This window comes from Helicoverpa armigera, chromosome 22 (assembly GCF_030705265.1).
Source record: "Helicoverpa armigera isolate CAAS_96S chromosome 22, ASM3070526v1, whole genome shotgun sequence".
In the NCBI taxonomy this organism is placed as follows: domain Eukaryota; kingdom Metazoa; phylum Arthropoda; class Insecta; order Lepidoptera; family Noctuidae; genus Helicoverpa; species Helicoverpa armigera.
The window spans coordinates 6,951,014-6,968,942 of NC_087141.1; the positions used below are offsets into that span (position 1 = coordinate 6,951,014).

A 17,929-nucleotide genomic window follows, 5' to 3' on the forward strand; every position below is an offset into this window, starting at 1 on the left:
AGATTTCTGACACAGCTACGCAGTTCCTAGAACAGACACGAACAAAGAAATTGTTCTTTCTTGACAGGTTTAATGGACGTTGTACATGGAGAACAAAATTACGAGCGGAGATGTCATAATGGAAATTCTCCTGAGAATCATTACCCTCCGAGCCCTTTTCCCAATTATGTTGGGGTTGGCTTCCAGTCTAATCGGATGTAGCTAAGTACCAGCGCTTTAAAAGGAGCGACTGCCCTATCTGACCCCCTCAACCCAGTTACCCGCGCAACCCAATACCCCTTGGTTAGTCTAGTGTCAGACTTACTGGCTCCTAAAATCGCATCGCAAAAAATAGCATCACCAAAATGCGGGTGGTCGGGGGACGAGGAACGTTACCTACTACGCCCTATTTATTTACTTTATTTTTAATTTTCAAATTTTTTCAAATTCAAAATCTTTATTGCGAACTAAGTGGTATAAAAGGATCTTATAACTAGGTACGTACTAAGAACTTAGTTACCCGTTAAGGCATTGCAATTTTAAATCAATTGCAATTTTTAAATCAATCAAGACCAATCTTTGACAGATGTGTCAAGGAACCCGAACTGATCGTTTTAATCACGTCAACCGTGCATAGTTGACCTAGAAGAAGGCGACTGGCCTACCTGCCTTATGGCATATCCACTACCATTCCTTCCTCCGTAACATTTTACGTGTCACGCAAGGATCCCCAACCTTTTAGTTACGATGTAAGGCCGAATGTTTTATTACAGGGAAACCTTCGATATTTGTAGTCCTTACTAGTCAGCGGATTTTATGAGGATCTTCGGTTTTTCTTTTGTTTTTGGTAGAGATTACTAGACGTGGTTTGCTTTTTTACTTTGTATTGACTTAGAATCAATTTCAAGAAGAATTTAATTTAAAAAATAACTGCAAATACTGATTTTTCATACCTATTTATAAACTTACTTTAAATTATTTAAGTCTAAAGACACAATCAAATCAGGCTAAATATATGTACCTAATATAGCTTTAAAAAGCTTTACGTAAAGAGGATGTCAAGTGCTTTTTAACCAAGAAAACCTTTGAAAAACCAGTATTTTTTAGTTAATACTTTCCCTTCCATAACCCACCATATAGGTAGTTGGACCAAAACCACATTAAGGTCGAAATCTTTTCCGTCTAATTGTCGACCATTGTCTAAAGATAATGTACCGGAGGAAGCCTATTGTTCTAGAAAGTTCTGCCGCTAGTTTCCTGCCTTTAAATCATTCTGGGTCTAGCTCAGCGCTTTTTGTTACAATGTGGGTAGTCTAGGATAGTAATGGGGAGCATTAGATTGTGCCTTTGTTTTAAGTCGGGTCTTGTTGAGTCGATAGTTTTTTTGAAATAGTTAACAGTCGATTATGTTTTGGGCAGAAATACTACCCGCAACTAGACAAAAAGCAGTAGTGAAATATCATATTTTCAGGCACTTGATACTAAATCACAATGCGTTTATTTAAAATAAGCTTAGAATCAGCACTTTTCGAACGTCAGCATTACATAAGGTAGTCCCCAAAAACGCACATCCTTCACCACTTCCTATGTGTTACACATACAAAGTTAATTGATTTAAGTTAATTTAATAATATTTGTGTCAAAGTTACAGGGAGGAACAGTTTCTATAAATAATATTTGTGGCTTCTAGGCATTTGAACAAAGATTTCCCACTCAATATTTCCCGGAATAAAACGTTCATTTCCCGCCCTGATACATGTGGAATTTCACCTAAATTCGTTAATTCCAAGCGTGAGAGCATTTCAAACAAAGCCCCAAGCATTGCAGTTTTAAGCCCCGTAGAGTGACGCCGAGTATTGTGTTCAACCTCCTTTGAGTAAGGTTTAAGGAAGTACATTACAAAAGGGTTTAATGTTTCTCAAAGGCGAGAACAACCCTTCACATTTAAATAACAAAATCTTAAGATCCAAGATCAGTCTTTGAAATTTCATCCCAAGATTAAAATCTTAACGTAAATAAGGAAGTTGTAAATAACTTAATAATTTAAAAAGTCCAAAATACTTTTTTAATCAAGACCTTTTGGATCCCCAAAGTAATTTAGCGACAGGTTTTCATGAATAAACATAAAGTTTCTTCGTGTTACAAGTACTGAAAATGTTAATATTACGAGTAAAATTCAAGTAGGGGGAGACTTAGAAAATCTATGCATATAAAATGGATATTATTGTTGGATTTCAGCATTTCTTTGAACATAAGAACACACGTAAGTAGTTCGTTAATATTAATTTTATATTTCGTCTAAGCTTTTAAGCTGTAGCTATCATTTACATAACACTTAGAGCACACTCCAGACTCTCAGTCGGCCGATAGTTGGTTTGGGCTCATAAATTAGTATGAAGACGAATTCGCACTACACACATTTCAAAGACCAGTTATTTAACCGGTATTAGACCGCCTGAAAACTGTAATAAAAAATCAAGATTATCTATAAAAAAATTGCCGACCATCGTGTCAACTGTCGGTCAACTTTTTAGTCTACAGTATGCGGCCACTCTTACATAACATTTATTATTCAAACAATTCTCACAGGCACTTACATCATATTTACAGAAACAACCTTTGAATTTGGAACTAGATTTCGAATTCAGAACTGAATAAACAAAAAGCATGTTTCGCAGAAAACGTCAAGAAATTTGGCAAAGGCAACGCGAACGTTAGTATTCAGCCAGCATCAAAAAATGTCTGGAGATGACATAAAGCCTGTAATGAACTTGCTTGCTCCAAGGTTCACACGTTTCGCTGCTTCAGTTGCTCCCGATGCGTCATCGGGGACGGTCGCGCTCCTCTGCGCAGAATTTGCCGCCAATTTTACGATAATTGACAATTACGTGTTTGGATTTGATGCAAATTTTGTTTTGTAAATAATCGTTGCGTGTGTATGATAAGCAATATTGTTTGTGAGTTTAATGTAAATAAAATAAAGGTAAATAATACGTAATTAACTTTAATAATATAGTGATAGTGTGTGAATTATCTAATTAATAAAACATGACAGACGAGACACTAAGTTAACTTCTACGATGAACAAAAAACTACAAAATCATTTTAAAGTGAGAAATAAAGTATGAAGTAATGTTGATAATTGACAATGTGAGAGTACAGTGTGTGATTCTGAAATGAATAGATTTGACAATACGTCTAAACAGGATAAAGATGATGATAGAGATGCTAGAGGGAATTGTACGAAGCAGAACAAAATTTTGGGTAAGTTTAATATATGTGAAGAAGTGACTGGTTTAGAAAACATGGATACATAGACCAAAAAAAAAATAGGAACATAGACCTAATACTCGCATATTTTCGCTAGTTTTCTGGGTTAACTAGGTAACACAGGTTTTTAATTTTTGCTACTTATCTTACACATATTTACACACAACCGGAACCTAGAGGTAGTGGCGATATTATTAAGAGAAAACGTATCCTACCTTATAAATAATATCGCAATTAAGTGTAACTAAGTTACATCTTTCTTTACAGCTTACATCTATGTTACAGCTTTTAAACTCAGGGGGTTAGAATTTGTACTTTATCAATGAACAGAGTTGTGTAAATCTGGTAAACAGATAGTTACAGCCTGAGAAATGACATAGGTTACTTTTTTTTGTGTAGATAGGTAAACGGAGCATTTTCCAAGGAACCGTGGTCAACAGCTAGAATAAACCTGAAATCTCACAAAAAGTAACAAATATACAATACAATAAACTTCAAGATCATTTACAATTCACGTACACACATAAGTCACTGTCAAAATATACGAAAGAGATTTATTTACTTCTAAGGGATTTTCTACGTGAACTTGTTCGCTGTCATTTGCGTTTTTTTACCCCAATTTCACTGAAGGCATGGTTTTTTTCAAAATGATACACATATTGTGATAATTAACCTTCGCTGTCTCAATCAATTTAGTAGCAATAATGAACGTAACTTAATTTCAATTACATGTAACTTAAATCCTGAACAAGATATGGATTGGAACAAGATATGGATTATTTCACCTGTACATGGATTCCCTGTAGCTTCAGCAACATCCCAAAAGAACTGTTACTCGGTACGAAGTATTTATAGTGTCTATGTAGGTATATACTTAAGTAGGGATATTGTTATTCTGATGTAATAAGCACGAAAATTCGTTCAGTACGTTTTGCATGAGAAATATACATCAAAACATTCACGGTTATAAAATTGTGTTGTATGATATTCTGAGGGTGTAATTAATACCATACAGGTTGAGGTCACTAAATTATAAAAAAATACGGGCAAATTAATATTTTTTTTTCGATTCGTGGAATGATAAGCTGACTTCAGCAGGAGTATATTATTGTAGGTGTTAGAAACAGACTAAAACCCACTATGTTGCTTTTGGAGCTTTACTATCCCGCAGCCAAATTACTTAAATGCAACCCTTTTCTATTCTTTAAAGGTCAGATGATACCTTAAACAGTAAACTCATCATCTTCCTCTTGCACCGCATTTCTCACAAAGTGATATATCGCTGTTACACGTACTTCCAGAACTTTCCTACTGCTGTTGTTACTTCCCGGAAACTTTGTATGTATAGATTGCTGTAGTGGGATGGGATTGTTGTTTGGGATATAAAGGTTAATTGGCAGGAATTTATATAGGTAAAAGTAATTCACCAATTTGTGTGTAAATGGATTTGTAGTAGATATTTGTGTTTAAGAGAAAGAAAGTTGCAATCCGATAAGTACCTTTTGGTAAGACTGGTTGTCAGACTTTCTGGCTTCTACTATTTGTATCGACTGCCAAAGATGTTCAAATGTCAACCCATTCATGAAATACAATGGAACTCGCAATGACAAAAATCAACGCACTTTTTCGTTATCACTTATTTAATTTTAATCTGTAACTTAGCTAACACGAGCTCAAATTCACATGACGGATATAACAAAAACAAAAGGAAGATATCAATAACAACAATTCCGAATTCTTTATTAAGTTATATCAAATAACTTGACCTTTAAGTAATAAATGGGAAACAATAAGAATCAGAACCAGAAACAATATTTCTTCGTATCATTTATCTTTCATATTATAGATCCCGTAATATATTATTACTTAGATAAATACACTGAACAAGGAAACTAGGCTAGAATCGTAATAAAGGTAATCATTAACATGACCTCATAACATGTTTGTGTTGGTGAATAGAGGGATTAATTTTTTTTTAAATCTCCTTTGAATTGGTTTTTATGGTACCTACAGTCCTACAGCAACAAAAGTGCCCCTTGTATACGATTTTAAGGAAACAAACTGAAAAATATTTTGTCACTATCATTGCTACTTATTTATCTCCAAGCTAATAGGGGTAACATTATAAGGTAGCGAAATAAATTTCGTAAATCAATGGGAAAGCCCTATAGGTTCAAATGTGGTCGTCCTACGACATAGACGAGGAAGTAAGCTTTGTGTTACTATCAAAAATCCTTTGCATTGCAGTATACTATTATCATTCTATTGGCCTCCTAGAAAGCATTGTTTTCCCAACTATCATCTCTTTGTGGAACAGTTAACAAGTACTCTCCCCTTTTGTTTCCATTTAATATCGGAGCATAATGGATTCTAGTGGACGGGAGGACCCTTTTTTCCATTCTGCCGTTTGATGTCCGTTAATCGAATTATTATTGCATTTGGAGTACTGTTCCCGTATGTCAATTTTGTCTTTGAAAATTTTCGGTTTAGAATTTACTGAAATGCGTATATGTCTCTTTACAATTTTGGTGCCAAAAAAATTGTGTTTCCAAACACTGATACTCTGCTGCATTTGGTTAGATTAGAAGTCGACCCCAAAATAGTCTTGAAAAAGCTAGCTAAAAAGCTGGATGGTAAAAAAAGGGATGATGATGATATCTTTGAATTTGGCTCCTTGCGCATTCGTTCGTACAGATATTGTGAAGATGTTGGCTACTATTGACTTCAGAGTAATAAAAAAAATGAATGAAATAATGTGCAAACATGAGTATCATGGTAAAACCATCAACAATGTTTCCTTCTATAGAGAATAAAATAAAACACGGCAAACTTCGCTAGGGATTTACATCTCTTCATCGTTTTTATCCTACTTAGGAAGTAACAAAATTTCTAACAAAGCGCCATAGTTAAAACTCTTTAGAAAGTTTGTTGGTGCTTCACTTTTCATGTAATATTTTCAGATCAGTTTCTTGTTTATTCATCATCATCCCCCGGCTTTATCCTAGTTAGTCAGCGTATATTTTCCTTCCGTACATCTCTTTTAGCAATACCTTTTCATCTTTCACGCAGCAATAGCATCTGTTTTTTATTCCCCTTCTATTTTGTGTTTTGATTTCTATTCTACTATCATTATCGTTTGCCTTTTTATTGCTCCACTGCAATGCACAGACATCTCCTCATATAGAGAAGGAAAGGAGAGATCTGGAATGATTTCATAATTCTTAAGTCTATGTTTCCTCATCATTAGTCAATCATTAAAACCCAAGATACACTGACTCTCATAGGAAAATATATTATTTGGAATCGAACCTTGTCTTATCCTTAAGTAGTAGGTGCTTAAACAAACCATCTTCCTATTATTTTAACATTTCATTTTCATCTGCTCTCTCCTGAACGAAGACTCTGCGAAGAAAAAAACACCAATATGGTAATTTGATATTGGAAAAATGAGAGGGCGTACTCATAAAACGAAAGGGTTAAAAAAAATACACATGTCTTATAATAATGGCGTGCTAGACCGCCATTGAAGATTATTATCATTGTAATGTAAGTTTTTTGGGGCGAATGTGTTGAAAAAATACGTGATATGGTTTGTTTTAGGTCCAAATTATGCCGAGAGATTGACGTAAAAATTAAGAGGTCTACTTTAAATAACGCTCAGATTAACAGTTATAATATCATAATAGTAAGAATTCGATAAACAGAGGATACATATTTGTCACGCTTCCATGCAAAATCTTCCTATACATTACAATAACATATACTCCAGTTTATATCCAAATACGGGAAGTACATAGTTCCCTTGGGACAAGGGTAACAGCTAGTATGTTATACCCCTGCATAAGGCTTTGCAGCTATGGCTCTGAAGAATTTGTAAAAGTCTCTAGATCCGACCTTATTCGAGGTTGTCTCTTTATAAGGTCAAGTGTTAGGAAAACCAGGACCACATCATTAGAAAGAGGATCCAAAACATTATACTGAAGAGTAAATCTTGGTCGGATCCTCACAGTCGACCTGTTGCTTCTAACATCAAGAATTGAAACACTATAGTGACAGTAACGACTTATATAAAATATTCATGACTAACTCTAACCCTCTCTTTTGAAGCACAAACAATAAAACTAGGATCTAATTGGTCGTTAGTGGAGTCAGAGGATTAAAATTCACGGCTAACAGGAGCCAATTAACAGATTTTGGTAGAGGAATCTAAGTTTTAAGTGTTAAGTAATAAAGGTGTTTATTAAATGAAATTGGAAAGGTTTGTTGAACTGTTGGGAATATTGTAAATAAAAATAAAAGAGGAATCAAATTAATAGGAATCTAACATTGTAAATCCCAGGTTGTTAATCTGGAGTCTGAGAAGTTATGTGTAGATTTTATCTCACGAAAGCGGATGAGTCACACTTGTGTGTGTAAAGGTGTAAGCTTTGAAGCGCTGGGGAGTAGTCGTGGCATCAAGTCGTACGAAGATAATGTTCACACAGGCACAAGTTGGCGTGACCATGTTCATGAGATAAAGAATTTCATAACACAAGATTGTACAAAAACAAAGAACGTTATTAACATCATAACTGTTTATTACACACATAAAGCTTCACTCCTCGCGCAATAAATAGTGGAAACATCTACATCAGCCATTAACGATTCGCAAACACATTCTTCGTTCAATTTCCGAAATATGCGCAATAAATTTAATTTCAGCGCGAATTTATAGCATACGGTATACATAACTCAATGGTTCCTTTCACGTGAAAATATGAGCAGATATTTTAAACCTTATGGTACAAGTAAGAAACTCGTGGCTTCGCTATGTAGCTGTTTCACGGGTCGATGCATAAGGTGAAGCAAGGTCCGTGTATGCCTTACCACGTCATGACGATTTCCTCCGTGTTACGGAAAGCACACTATATTTGTGGATCCTGGTTGCCATTTTCACACCATTGGCAGTCGTTAGGGTTAGTCAAGATACCAGTCTTCTTAAAGGGGTTGCCCAAGCAACCGGGTTGTTGAGGTCAGAAAGGCAGACACTTTATCTAAAACACTGGTCCGGTTAAACTAGAAGCTAACCCCAACAAAGTTAGAAAAAGGCTTGGCAAATACATTCAAGTAACAAGTAAAAATGCGAAAATATTAGATGAAAGGTTGGGGAATAAATCTCAGATGTTTTGCCTTTAAATCTTAACCTGACAGTTTTACCTTCGGCCGACACGACAATGTATCAGGGGATTATATCGCTGTTTAGACAGGATTTTTTGTGAAAAGTAAATAAGGGTAGGTCCAATGTTGACTTTTTGGGGATAGGATGAATTTTATAGATGCTTAGGGATCTGGGAAAAAGGGGTTGAAAAAGAAAAAAATAATATCGTGAATTTGGTATAATTTTTATTATTTACAACAAAGGCTAGACAGATGAGGCTGACATCAAAAATATGTAAGGACCTGTTTAAAGTTAAATACAAAATATTATAAGTAAGGTATTTACACTGAAACTAAAATGAATTTGTTATAATAACTAGAGAGACCTTTTTCCTTAACTGGATAAAAAGGATACTATGTGTTATTCCTATATGTCTATAGGTACAGTAATATTAGGTTCAGAGAGATAGCTATGTGGACGTTTGTTGTGTTTGTAATGAAGCGTTTACTCTCCAAAGGAATACCAGAGAATTCCTGAGCTGTACTGTTTTGCCAGTAATGCTTTATGTATCTACATGAAAGACTGTTGTAATCAAACGGATGGAACTGGATAAAATTTCTAGTAGCTGCAGAGGAATTTCTTACTTCCAATCACGCTTTACCTAACTGTAATAAAACACTGAATAGCTGTTTTCTACTATTTCACTTACAATCTGAGGACACTAAGTACTTCCCGTGATACTCAAATACATCCATCTAGGGGTTGGCGCAGCATGTTTTCATCTTCCTTACTCTGCTACCTGTCGTCATCTTACAAGTACCTAATATTATATTTATTTCAGAACCTTATCGACTTTCATACAATTCATCATCTCTTTTCCTACATCTATCTCTCCCATCCACGTTTATAACCAAAACCTTCCTCACAACATGATCCTCATATACAAACTAAACGAAATCCCAAAGAAAATAAATTCTTGAACAGGATTCAAAGTGAATCCGGAACTGAAACAACAACTTAACTATGTATATTAGTTTCCGAAAGGTAAAGAAACATTTTCTCAACTCAATTTCCTAGCTAAATCGCAGTTGGTGTTTCACAGTTTCATAGTACTTTTTCTTTCACAAAACTAAGAAAATCCACGAACTAAGAAGTCAAGAACAGACTAGGAAACTATTATTAAGTATTTTATATTTCCCTAAACAGATTGTAACACGAAAACCATTATCTAAATTAATTTTCTTAACAACAACGTGGGTTCAAGAGAATTAGCAAATGAAGAAAATAAAAGGAAGGAAGAAAAAACTTTAGAACAATTTGTCTTGTAATAGAATTGCAAGGTTTTTAAAAATGTTCTGAAGATTATATAATTTTATAAGTTCGAGTCCGTTTTAGACTTCTTAAAGTGTATGTTTGAGTTAGTCTCTTATTATCTAGGGAAGTTCGTAGCATAGTAACATCAGCACGGGTTGATCTATCAAAAGGTTAGCGGCAGATTCGTGGATGAGTGACTGATCTTGACATGCCGAGTGTCGTCGCGTTATTGTCTCAATATGGTTGCAATTCACATTTTTAAGTGCTTTGTTTTAAATCAAATATTACTACTACTCTATGACATATTGTGTGACATTTTCTTCAAAAGGTCATTTCAGACACGACCCTACATTGCTGCATGCCAGTCCAGTTATGTATGTTTGGATTTTAAAAGTTAACCTATCCTTGAGTTGGTTTCGGTGTTTCTTGTCAAGATGGTCAGATAGGAAACATCGACTACATATTCTCGCTTTTAATTTCACATGTAAAAGTGACTTACAACCCATTTCGAAAATAAATATCATTTATCACTTTTTATGTACCTAAGTACTTCAATATTCCACACTTCGGCTAAAAGTTCAATCAACTCTTCATATTAATCCATGTTCTCTCGGCTATGCTTATAATCGTCCATTGTTCGCTTTTTTATATCTGCAATAAAGCGTCCATGGATAGCTATGGTCATTATCGAGGGTGATATATCACGTTGGATAGGCTCTTTGTTATGTTGTTTATTCAAAGGTCCATCTATATCGGTGGTATTTGCGTTATTTATGGGTTTAGTTGGTTTTGCTTTTTTTGTGTGAAGCGAATAGGAAGATATTTTTACACGTTTTATTATACAAATACATTGTACCACCGCTACCCACTGAGGTGATTAAACACAAAAAAGTATCCTCAGATCTGCGAATCAGATCATTTGGATGATCTGAGAGGATCAAATAAGTCAAATTAGCGAAAGTATGCTGCTTGAATATGATGTGGATATCAACAAAATAATTCTGAATTATCCTTTCTCACTTTTTTAACTTCTTTTTAAAGGAGGAACATTCGTAATTACTTATGTTTTTCCAAAAATTGCCGTAAAGGCAATATTGTGTAAAATAACAATACCTCCAGACCAACAGGAAAAGTCTAGGTTATATAAGGATGCTAGTGGATTCATTTACTTGAAGTGCGCTGCAAGCCGCAATATTGCAGCAAACAGCAACGCAATTTCGACACTTCAATTTTAACAACTTGAGAGAGTATATTTATTAATATAGTGCTTCTTGTTCAGTGAAGTGCTTATTTTTATTGTTTCCTATGAAAAATACATTTCCAAATATGACTCCATGATTAATATAATAAAAAGCACTTATCCAACTTGTTTGTCACTTTGAACAACTCGAAGTAGGTACTGAAAAGATTTTCACTATATTTTTCTACAATGAAAAGCGAATAAATGAATAACCTAAATATTGGATTTTAATTTTATATTTGTATCGACATCCGATGCAGTTTAATGCCAGTTTCGCGTGGAGCAAATGCCTATCTGACTTCTTCGACCCAATACCTTAAACTGGTCATCAGTTTAGGGTCATGGACCTCAAAAATCCTTGATAAGTAAATGCCGTCGAAATAACTACCAGCACCCATAATTAAACGCACCTCCTAAATCACGTTCCGCCTATGCTCTTCATAATGTACACCAAAGATGTATGCTATAACCGATATTTCAATTTGTTCTAGAATTGGACCTGGATTACCTGGAGCGAGGCGGTGGGGGTACCCTGACAGTGGGAGGGGCTCCCAGCCTGGAGCCAAGTCCTGACAGCCTTGACCTCGTCAAAGTGGTGTTGCTCGGAGCACCCGCTGTTGGAAAAACTAGCATTATACAGGTACATATATTGTGCTGTTTTACACTACATGACAAACTTCTAGACAGAAATTGTCAAACAATTTTTATGGCAACATAATTTTATCAAAGCAAAAGATTCTCTAAAAGTTTAAATGACGCCTCAAAATTAATTTGAAGCCGAAACTAAAAATCAATAACAATTAGAATGACCCACCATGAAGTAACAATGGAAACTGATGATACTATATCATTATTTTATATCTACTATACTACTATACAAAATAACACATCATTATAACAATACATACAAACCCAGATAAAGTTACAGCTTTTAGTCAACTAATTGGACATGGTAATTATAATAATTCCTTTGACTGAGCTGAACATGTTACTATACCTCTTTGTAATACAGAAACTTTAGTAGCAACATCCCTAGTTTCTGTTCTAAGTCTAGATAATGATACACTACTCATGTATGCTGTAGACGCGAGTTTTACTGCAGCTGCTGAGAACTTACACAAAGTAAAGAATACAATGCAATGTAGTTGGTACATGGATCAAAATGACTAGCAGAGGTGTCATTAAGCAAAATCTCTTAAGAAAGTAGCGCGCCAAAATGCGGGTGTTCGGGGGATGAGGAACGTTACTAGCTTACATACCTTCTATGGAACTCGTCCATTATTTTCAAAATTAAGTCGCCAATCAATCAAGACCAATCTTTGATCTATTTGGCAGATTGATTTAGATTCGTCAAGGAACTGGTTCTAGTAACTGATCACACCAACCGTACGTTACTTTGACCTACAAGAAGGCTTGACCTACCTTCCTCATGGCATCTCCGCTATCTTTCCTTTCTCCATGAGTTGGTATTACAATGTTAAAATAGTAAAACGTGCTTGCAATGCGTTGGCTGGCTATTGCATCAAAAACTCTGCAAGTAGGTACATTAAAATTTAAGAGTCGTATCTTTGTACTGGACTATAAAGATAAACATAAACAAAGTCATTAAGAATAAAGGCAAATTAAAATGTAAGAAAGAAGCTTAATTTCAATGCTTTATGCTTATTATTTGTTTCATATGTATCATGCATGACTAAAAAGAACATGAAAAAAGTTACTAGCGTCACGGAAAACTAAACAAGCACCTGCTGCAAGCTTCGTTAATTTTAAAAATAAAATCATACTCATTTTATTATACATAATGAGCATAATACTTAAATTAAGTCCTTTCAAGTGGAAACCACGACTGGAGCGGGAAATTATTACTTCTACATATGATGATTATTAATATTTTGCATTAAAAAGCATATGGGGAAACATTCGAATCAATTTTCAGATTTAATAAAAGACATTAAAAATTACTTTCAGATAACATCACGCCTTATGTGAACTCAGGCAAATTATAAACAAAATATTTCATGTTTCAATTTTCCGTACCTTGTCAAGACCTTTTGGAAAACAAAAGAAGAAATACTGATAGTGTCCACCTATTGTAATACCGAGCACAAAAAGATACCTGAACACAACAAAATACCTTCATATATTTCGGAAATACGAAACAAAAACGTGAATAAAAGATTTACAGGCGTCAATAGAGCTCACATTTCCATGACTCGGCGTATTTTCTGATTCATTAGTTATGCGTATGATTTCAGGATTTCAGGCGTGAAAAACGTATCCGCAGTACGCCAATTTTCATGATGTAGCTTTCATAAATATGTGGGTATTTCTCCCGACATGTCGATTGTAATTATTGATAGCTTTATTTAGAACACCAAGTTTTAGAATTTGTTAAAATAATTACATTTTGAAAACCTCAATTCGTCCTCTTTATATTTACCTACTAGCTTCCGCCCACGGCTTTGCCCACGTCGAGTTCGGCTATATCGCGTTTCCAAGAGCACTCTTCAAAAGTCCGGGATAAAACTATCCCTCGTTCCTTTTCTAGGTCAACTCTATCTCTGTACCAAATTTTATTAAAATTAGTTCAGTGGTTAAGACGTGAAAGCGTAACAGACACTTTCGCATTTATAATTATTACTAGGGATGATAAAATAACCCCCAGTTTAGGAGAATTACATAAAACAAAACCTGTTTTTGTTGTTGAGTTTATTTTTATACACCTAAAAATACATTTGGGCTATATTCTATTATTAACTTGGCTTTTCACAATCCGCAAGGGAAAGGCTTTTGGGTACAATATTTCAGTCCCCTGTCCCTCCCAGAGGCAGCAAATTTTTCTTATGTCAAAATGCGCTTCTGAAATCTCCCCTCTTCAATATAAATTGCAAGTTTGTATTCAGTGGCAGTCAAAAAATATTTAGAAAAATAACTTTGATAAGCCATCTTTTCGCGCAAATAATACACCTTACAACAACGCCACCGGTTTCACCCGTAGTAGTACGCAGTAGATTGAAAATGAACTATCTATCTAATAAAACATTTGTAGGTATTCATACTGGTAGTTCCTAAAAATAGCGAATTCAAGCCTATAATATACCCGTCATATGTACAAGAACATATTCTTCTCCATCATCATTAAGCAAAAATATGATAAACAAATGTCATTAATAAATAGAACTCCACAATGACAGACAAGATATTGCAGCCATATCACAATGTCGTCTTTCATAAACGTTAAGGGTACCAATAACTCTGTCACTTGATATAGCTTCGTTCTACTCACGGAGTAAGTAAGAGAGTAGAGATGCCATAATGCAGGTAGGTCAGGCGGCTACTTCTAGGTCAAATCTGTATGGCGGGCATGACCAAAATGATCAGTTGCGAGTAAACTACTCTGGCTTTCGTGTTCTTTGAGACATCTGTTAATCTGTTTGATATTACAAAACATGGTCGGGTCCACAGAAGGCTTAAAAGGGCAGAAGCAGTAACGTTCCTCGTCCCTCACTTAAAAGACTCGTTAAGACATATTTTTTTGTAAATCATCAAATGACTCCTCCCGCTATGGGTTAGCGACATGAGAGAGTATCAGTCTCTTACTAACCAAAACCCCTCATGTTCCTTATATACCAGGTTCGTGGTATAGTTATCGGCACGAATCTTGAGCTCTGATCTTCACCTGCGCAGAAGTAATTTACTGGGTCCCTTTTGTGGTATAAAGTGAGGCGCGGGGGCATGCTAAAGCGGTGATTGGCCCGCAGTGCATCGCGCCATAGCCGTCACTCGGGATTGGTTCTTTACTAATAAATCACTTCTGCGCAAATGTAGGTCAGAGCTCAAGATTCGTGCCGATAACTATAACTCTTTCGAACAATCCCGCAGCCCCGGCAGGACTTGGTATCGTTATGGCACCTCCACAAGTCAGTTAGTTCTCCGCGTTTCTACCAAATGTAGTTGGCCGATGGGAGTGATATTACTCAGGTTATATGAGAGGGTAGATCGTTAACTATCCAAGGCGCAGGTGTTAAATGTTAAGGCTATGGAATGTGTAATTACATTATTTGATGTTCGGGTAGTGCGTTTGAGTGGAATTATGTTCTTGATGTTGGTATGTGTAGATGATATATTATTGTGTTAGCTGGCTAAGAAAACTATTTAGGAGATATTATAGTCGAGGCAAAATACAGAGTTACATAATGTTAGGAGCAAAATATTTCTTGCATTCGTAAACTCCATTTTTAAACCTGCTCTAAAGTATTCACTTAAGCCTATCATTATTTAAAGGCATCTATTGAATAGTAAAGGGTAAGCCACAAATGGGTGACAAAAACTATCCTTTGTCCTACCTCTCCTCTAATTTTCATCTTAAGCGGTTCGGCCATTCTTGAGTTATAAGTAGTGTAACTAACACTTTTCATTTTTATACATAGTCAAGAACAGTTTTTATTTTTGGCTTAAGTCATGTATTCTGAGAGTGTAAACAACGAACCAACACGTGCAGCAAGGGAATCGAAAACAATACCTCAACTTGATTGATCATGTATCTAACATTACTTTTTTCTCGAATAATCTGTCTGCGACAAAGTTAATGTATCGTTATTTCTCGTATGTTTTCAGCTTATTTTTGAAACATTATTATTCATTTTTTGCGAGCCATTTATTTGTCTAGACTAGACAATATTTTTATTGTGATGATATTAGCATTCATACATATTGAGGCAAAATGAAGGTGAATTAAGGCAGAATTATTTATATGTGTTGCTCTATTTTGTTCTTAGATGATTATCTAATAGCTGTTTTTGTATTTTTCTAATTTTTTTCCCCTTACTAAAAACACTTAGTTGCAACTTAAATCGTTGCAAAGAAAGGTACTGCAAATTGCAACAAAACTAAAACCAGGCTTAAAGCAGTAGCTAAAAAGTACCAGGAGAACAGAAAGTCTAAAGAGCTACCACGCACGTACAAGACTGAAAGCTGCTTGAAATGTGATGAGTTAGAGAATTTTCCGATATTGCACTATGCTACGATAACGAGCACTGTTAACCCCTCCGTTCTTAAAGTGGTAAGAAATTCCACACAAGATGGTTGAAAAGACCGGAGTGAAAGATAAAAAGGTTATTGTAGCTCGAGAACTATCGACTGGTAGTAACTATGTAGTGAGTGCTAACGGTATGATTTAGAATTGTATTCTTTTTGCTTGCCGTGGCACGTGTAGGGTTGTTCATTTTTAGGGTTCCGTACCTCAAAAGGAAAAAATGGAACCCTTATAGGATCACTTTGTTGTCCGTCTGTCTGTCTGTCTGTCTGTCTGTCTGTCAAGACCCTTTATCTCAAGAACGCGTGGACGTATCAACCTGAAATTTACATGAAATACTCAGGTCTATTGTCTCTTTAGGCTGTGAAAATATCAAACTTCTAAGCCAAGCCAATCAAAAGATACAGCCGATTATGTCGATATTTTCAACAAATTTTCGACACTCGCAAAGGAATCAAAACCTACAGGATACTTGCCGTAAACTCAGGGTCTTGAAATTTGGCATGAAGCATTGTCATATAATGCAAATATAGGAAAAATTCCGAAAATCTCATTTTTTTAGTTATATAACATAAAAAAAATATTTTAATAAAATGAAACTTACTACCTTATTTCTCACGAACGAATAAAGGTATCAAATTGAAATTTATACCAAATACCTAGGTCTATTGTCCCTTTAGTCAGTGAAAAAATCAAACTTCTAAGTTAACGCGATCAAAAGATACAACAGTTATACCGACACCTTAGAGGAATTTCCGTCACACGCTATGGAATCAAAACCTACAAGGTACTTCCCGTGAACTCAGAATCTTGAAATTTGGCACGAAGCAACGTTATATAGTACAGATAAAGGAAAAATTGCGAAAATGATAAATTTGAAGTTACATAAAATATTATTTTTGCTTACATGACATAAAATATTTTTTAAAAATTATAAGCTTACTACCTACCCTTTTTCACATGAACGCATAGAGATATTAAAGTTGAAATTCATATCAAACACTTCTTAAATATAATTGCCTCTAAACTGTGAAAATTTTTAAATCATTCAAAGGTTATTGGGCACCTTAGTATGGAAACCATACCCACGGCGGATACGAACGAAATATATATAGCACAGTATAATGATAAAGGCTCTGATTTACTATGGCATTAGTCGCATCAATGTGAACCATGGGAATCTAGAGCAAATCAGGTGTAAACATCAAATATTTTCATCATTTCAATGGGGAATTTAAACGACCAAGTTTGACGGATTTGAGAAATCATTTCTTTGTAGTGAAAGAGTATACTCGCCGTTTATTTCCATTGTCATTAGGTCAGGATCTGATGATGGAAATTCTGAGAAATCGAGGGCAACTATCAGAAATTGTAGGCATGCATAGGATTAAAACTTGATTCTCAGATGTATGTCTGGTGATACTATCAAACAGTGTAGGTTTAAAGCTTACCTGATGATGGAGACGTGAGAAAGTCGAAAGAACTCCTCAATGACGTGTTTAGGCTTATATTAATCGTATTAACGAGAACTTTTCACAAAAGTTAAAAATAAAAACTTTTTACAAAAAAAAAAAAAAAAAACAACTTCAAAAACAACAAGAAACTGTTAAAAGCTGGTTAAATAAATATAGATGCATCCTCTAGACACCGACTTCTAGACCGATTCACCTAACATCTTTTTAATTTCTTTCTTGCTTTTGTTTTCTTGTTGATTTTTTATTATTGTTTGAAATGGGATTTGTTTGTAAAATGCTACAAAATAAAATAAAGCCGACTTTATAAAACAAAGAAAGGGACAGAATTACACTTTTGTCAAGGCTCTAGAAACGTAAAGCTAGCAGAACCGAATCCTACTCTCTACCAGTCGTTGTTACAATTCGACAGTTACAAGTCGTCAGGCAGTATCGAAAAAAACTTGAAACTGGGGCTCGTTAGGTGATTAATCCCTCAAAAA

At 35.0% G+C, this 17,929-nt stretch overlaps 2 protein-coding genes across 3 annotated transcripts in view; both read left to right on the forward strand.

Moving 5' to 3' along the window:
- LOC110380064 (ras-like protein family member 10B) overlaps window positions 1–17,929 on the forward strand; it is a 62,151-nt gene that overhangs the window by 37,969 nt on the left and 6,253 nt on the right. Inside the window, exons 1-2 of one of the 2 annotated variants that reach the window (XM_021339927.3) lie at window positions 2,995–3,243; window positions 11,432–11,580. In XM_021339927.3, coding sequence (XP_021195602.1) covers window positions 3,156–3,243; window positions 11,432–11,580 — 237 coding nt within the window. In that variant the 5' untranslated portion in view covers window positions 2,995–3,155. Of the gene's footprint in view, window positions 1–2,994; window positions 3,244–11,431; window positions 11,581–17,929 lie in introns of those variants that run through there. The other variant, XM_064040293.1, reaches the window with a different exon arrangement.
- LOC110380063 (fructose-bisphosphate aldolase) overlaps window positions 1–17,929 on the forward strand; it is a 143,872-nt gene that overhangs the window by 1,557 nt on the left and 124,386 nt on the right. The gene's annotated exons all lie outside the window — the stretch shown is intronic.